Source organism: Vigna unguiculata, chromosome 4 (genome assembly GCF_004118075.2).
Source record: "Vigna unguiculata cultivar IT97K-499-35 chromosome 4, ASM411807v1, whole genome shotgun sequence".
In the NCBI taxonomy this organism is placed as follows: Eukaryota; Viridiplantae; Streptophyta; class Magnoliopsida; order Fabales; family Fabaceae; genus Vigna; species Vigna unguiculata.
This window is the reverse complement of record NC_040282.1, coordinates 34,588,895-34,594,148: the sequence shown is the minus strand read 5'-3', so window position 1 is coordinate 34,594,148 and position 5,254 is coordinate 34,588,895. Positions and strand designations below refer to the sequence as shown.

The window sequence follows — 5,254 nt, the reverse complement described above, 5'->3', positions numbered from 1 at the left end:
ATTAAATCTTATTTGATAAGATAATATTTACTATTTCAGAATTTTTATAGTGAAGTAAATGCAAATCATAAACTACATTTTATTTTTATAATAAATACAAATTATAAAGGCATAATCCAAGTTTTTAAATTTTTGAACAAACAAAATTAAAACAAAGTTCTGACTCCATGAATTTGTCTCATTAATGATAACATAGACTTTTAAAAAGTTCAAAGTAGAAGAAAGATTTATAACTAACAAATATTTTTTATATAAGTATTAATATTTTCTCCTCTTCTACAGAAAAATTATGTATTTTTTTAATTTATTTTAAAAATAGTCATTACATATTACACTTTTCTTAAAATCTGATCGATTAATAGTTTCTTAATAATTAATAACAATATTAATAAATGCAAATAAAATTACTTACCTTAAATATATTTAATTACCAAATTAAAAATTAAGACTTTGTTTTTTTTATCTAGCTTACTGAAAAATATATTTATATTTTTCAAAATCTACTTTTCATCTTCAAAAAATATAAAGATGTTAAGAAGAATTAAAACAATTTTCCAGTTTTTTCTAACACCACTTCCAAGCTATATTTTTTCAACATCTCAAAGAACTTTTCAGTTTTTTCCAACCTACTTTCAAGATATATTTTGACGGCTTTTCACATATGAATGTCTTTGCCATTAAATAACATTAAATATTAGAAACCAACAACTTTTTGTGTTTCTCATTGCAATGTTACATATGAATTTATTGTATTAAAATTTTAAATGGAAAATATTTTAAAATCTACCTACCTTTTTAAGAGAGCTTTATACAGTTTTCAAAAATCTTCTTAAATTTCAACATAGCTTATTGAATAAACTTTATAAATCAACACTTACGGCTTCCAATATAAATGTCAAAAATATAAAGAATAAATGAAAAACTTTTCGTCTTCTAAGAATTTTACATTTTGAAATATGACTATTTATTATGAACAACAACAATCATGATTTGTGGGACTCAATGAATCATGAGGTATCAATCAAACACATAATTAGAGTTTAAGACATTCACCAAAAATATTATTTATCAATTTAAAGTGTATAAAAAATATAAAATTTTTATATCATCATGTTGTTTTTTGAGATGTTATATGCTTCTTTAAATAGTAAAAACATATTATTATATGCTTCATCTTCTTATAGGTATGTAATTTATTATTTTTGATTTCGAATTTAACTTATTAGTTTGTAAAAACATACATAAACTTATTTATCTTTTTGCTTCTTCTTCAATTGTTATCTTTCAAAGTATTGCATGTTCTGTTCCCTATTGAAGGAAAATCATTGTCTTTTAAAGAAATAATATTTTCAGCATAGCTTAACATTTCTATCAGTAATCTTTTTTGTGTTTGTTGTTGCAGATAAAAAAAAATAAACAACCAAAGACAAAATGAAATACAACAACAATGCTTCTCAAAGCAACAACATTATGTTCTTAATTCATTTATCTTATGTTTTCTATTTTTACACTTGACAATTTTTTTAAGACATCATATTTTCATATGTAGATTATTGCATAACACTCATTGTTCATTACCATTACAAATATATAAAATCTAAAAAACCCCGTGCATTGCACGGGTACAAAAACTAGTTTTATATTACAAACTTCAACCTTCAAATCTTGCACTCCAGCAATCTATAATGCTTTCATCTCAGAACGGTGTCTCGAAGAAAATCGATTTAAACTGCAAATTCTGTGCTAAAATTCATATGATAGAATTAGTAATGATGAGAAGAAAAAAAATTGAAGTCTTAGTGATATGCTAAATGAAAACGAAAATATAAAATTCATTAGAGTACAGAAAAGTGTATATCATTTAAAATTCTAAAAACAGAGCATACTATCTAAAAAACATGAAAATTTCTGAAAACATGAAAAATTCTAAAAACAGAGCATACTATCTATAATTTATTTACACTACCAAAAACATTTCTTTCATGGAAAAGGAAGGGACTACCATTAGTAAAGCCCCGAATAAAAGAATAGGATATAATCAATGTCTAATTTAATTGATGAAATCCAATGTGTGGCTGAGAGAAAGAGACATACTAATGGAAGTACTTTTGAATCTACTATTGCCAAGGATAAAGAACAAAATAAGCAAATTCTAACAATTACATTCATACCAATTCAACGTGTACATTCGTTTTTAGAAAGGCATTCTACATTTCAATATTAACACTAGTTAACGATTTACTTAACTGGAGAGAAATAAATACGATGAAATTCAAACAAAAAAGTTATTACAATTATCTACCTGTTATTCTTCGAGCCACCTCTGGCACTTTGCTATGTTCACTTCAACCATTACTAGTAGATAGTCTATGAGTGTGTTCAAGAATCTCAAGTAAGCAATTCTCCAAGCTTGCCAAAGTAGTAATGGTCCTAATAAGCCCCAAAAGCCTGTGAAAAATCCTATCCCCAAACTCATGTATAATGCTTCATAGAAAACAGAATCTTCTCCATGGGTTGTTGCTTCTTGAGGCTTTACTGATATCTGATCTCCAGCACAACTCTTGTTAAGTAGTTCACCACAAAGATCAACATTTCCTTCAAAGCAAGAGCCATCAAATGTATCAAAGTGTCCTCCCGATGGGATTCTTCCAGAAAGAGAGTTGTGTGACAAGTCTAACTTTTGGAGAAAATCCATTTGAGAAATAGAAGAAGGAATTCTCCCATTGAATTGATTTCTTGATAGGTCAAGGGATTCAAGTGAACGTAAATTTCCAATCTCGGAAGGAATTTCCCCACTCAAATTGTTTGCAGATAAATTTAAAGAAACTAGCCCGAACATATATGCAATCTCTCTTGGTATTTTACCTGTTAAATTGTTACATGATAGATCAATGCTACGAAGAGTCAATTCGGGATTCGTGAAGCTGCGTTCCACTCCTTTCCACATCCATGTTATGCGAAGCTTATAATAACTATCAACCAAAACACTATAAATTTCATAGTAAGTAGTATTGTACCAATGCACACGACTTTCAGTTTCAGTTCTGTTGATGTTGTTTTCAGATAATGCAGCAAAATTGTTTAAGCAAGTTGGAATTCCTCCCCATAAGTTATTCCTTGAAAGATCAAACAAGTGAACACGCTTCAAATAACATAGATGAAGGGGAATATTTCCAGATAAATGATTCCCTCGCATGATCAAGATTATCAATTGTTGCATGCTTTCTCCAATCCATGATGGTATTGGACCAGACAGCATATTCTCACTCACATCCAGCATAATTAGATTGTTGCAATTCTTCAAAGAGGAAGGCAATTCACCCATTAAACTATTGTTTCGTAAAACAAAAGCTTCCAATTTAACAAGGGTACCCATGGATATAGGAATGTTTCCAGTCAATTCATTGCTGCTTAAATCAAGAAACAATAATTGGTCTACAGATTTCCAACAATCTGGAAGTTTCCCCTTTATTTGGTTATATGATAAATCTAAAGTGGCCAAGTTTGCAGCTGTGACGTTTCCACATAAGAATGAAGATAAATCTGAAAAATTATTTGAAGAGAGTAACAACTCGGAAGCTTGTAGCAAAAATAATGGAACTTTTCCCTCAAATTTATTTGAATTTAAATTTATAGATGGTCTGGAAAGAAGCTTCAGTTGCATATTAGGAATTGAACCAATGAAATTATTGTGAGACATATCCAAGTAGTATATAGTCTGCATCTTATTCCAAAACCATTCTGGCACGGAATCACTTATGCCATTTTCAGAAATGTCGAGAGAGAATAACGAACTTTGAGTTTGGAGCCAGCTTGGAAAAGTCTTACCCAGCTTACAAGAGGCTAGTTCCAGGTAATTTAATTGAAAAGGGGGAATCCAATTAGAGACAAATTTTAGAGACAACGAATTGTGTGACAACAGTAAGAAAAATAATTTGAAAAAATTAGAAAGATGACATTCAGTGACGTCACCTTCTAAAAAATTCCATCGCAAATCTAAAATTTGCAACTCAGATAGCAGTCCAATGCCCTCGGGTATCTTGCCAGTAATTTGGTTATGAGCCAGATATAAAGCCCCAAATATGTGTCTGCTGCACCATGAAGAATTTTGAATGAAGCTCGGAAATTCGCCGTTGAACTTGTTATTTGAGAGCTCTAATCGATATAATCTGCACATGCTTCCAAAGAAAGACGGAACTTTTCCTTGTAGTTTGTTATCGGAGAGAATAAGATATTCAAGAGAGTTCATCGCTTTCCCAAATTCATTTGGAATGGGACCTTCCAACAAATTAGATTGTAGTTGAAGGATACGAAGATTGGTAGTGAAATTAGAAAGACAATGAAATGTAGAGCATGATCTTAACAAGTTATAAGAGAGATCAAGGTGGTGAAGAGAGGACAAAGAATTCACTGTGAAAGGAGATGAAACAAGGAAACTTCTATCTATAAGATTGCAGCTTTGTAGATGAAGCTCTTGCAGTTTGGAGCTGATATTAAAATTCTCTAGAAACATTAATGATGCTAGATTATTATAAGAGAGGTCGAGGATCTTAAGAGATGGAAAGTTAAACAAGAGTTGAAGTGTTGATGATGTCAACATATTAGAAGAGAGATCAAGGATGGTAGGAGAAATGGAATTGTTTGAAGAACGAGAATGAAACAAAGATTGAATATCAACATCTAGAAGATTACACTCAGCTAACCTCAACTCTGTTAAGTTAGGAATGATCTTACTAATAGTTTGTAGCCACTGGCGAGAGGAGCAAAGATTACGTAATGAAGTGAGGTGAAGAACGGTTAAGGAATGGAGAGAAGACAGCCACTGTGCATCCTTAGCTTTTACATCAAAATTGCCATCCAGCCGAAGAGTATGCAACAATGGAAGATTCCCAATTTGAAAAGGGATTGCTCCGGAAAGAGAATTTGAAATATTGGGCCTCCAAATCTCTCCATAATTACCTCCAATACTGAGATATTGTAGCTTTCTGAGATTCCCAATTTGATATGGGATTTTTCCGGAAAGATAATATCCTCCAAGATCGAGATACTGTAACAGTTTGAGATTCCCGATCTGAACAGGAATTTCTCCCCAAAGAATATTGCTCCTAAGATTCAGATAGCGTAGTTGTGAAAGATCCCCGAGTTTTGAAGGAATCCTCCCCGCAAAGTAACAATTGGAGAGACTGAGATATCTTAAGTTGGTGAAGCCCATGAAGTCTGGGATGTGAACCCATTCAAATTCATTATAACTGAG

At 31.1% G+C, this 5,254-nt stretch overlaps 1 protein-coding gene across 2 annotated transcripts; it reads right to left on the bottom strand.

Moving 5' to 3' along the window:
- Positions 1–1,513: 1,513 nt before the first annotated feature.
- Positions 1,514–5,254, bottom strand: LOC114181672 (receptor-like protein EIX2). Of its 2 annotated transcripts, none has more exons than XM_028068182.1 (2): positions 2,303–5,254; positions 1,514–1,743 (listed from the first exon to the last, which is right to left on the bottom strand). In XM_028068182.1, the coding sequence occupies exon 1, from the start codon at positions 5,210–5,212 to the stop codon at positions 2,306–2,308; it is 2,907 nt and encodes a 968-aa protein (XP_027923983.1). In that variant the 5' UTR covers positions 5,213–5,254; the 3' UTR covers positions 1,514–1,743; positions 2,303–2,305. The 2 variants fall into 2 exon arrangements, with proteins under 2 accessions (XP_027923983.1, XP_027923984.1); XM_028068183.1 differs by having other exon boundaries at positions 1,514–1,738.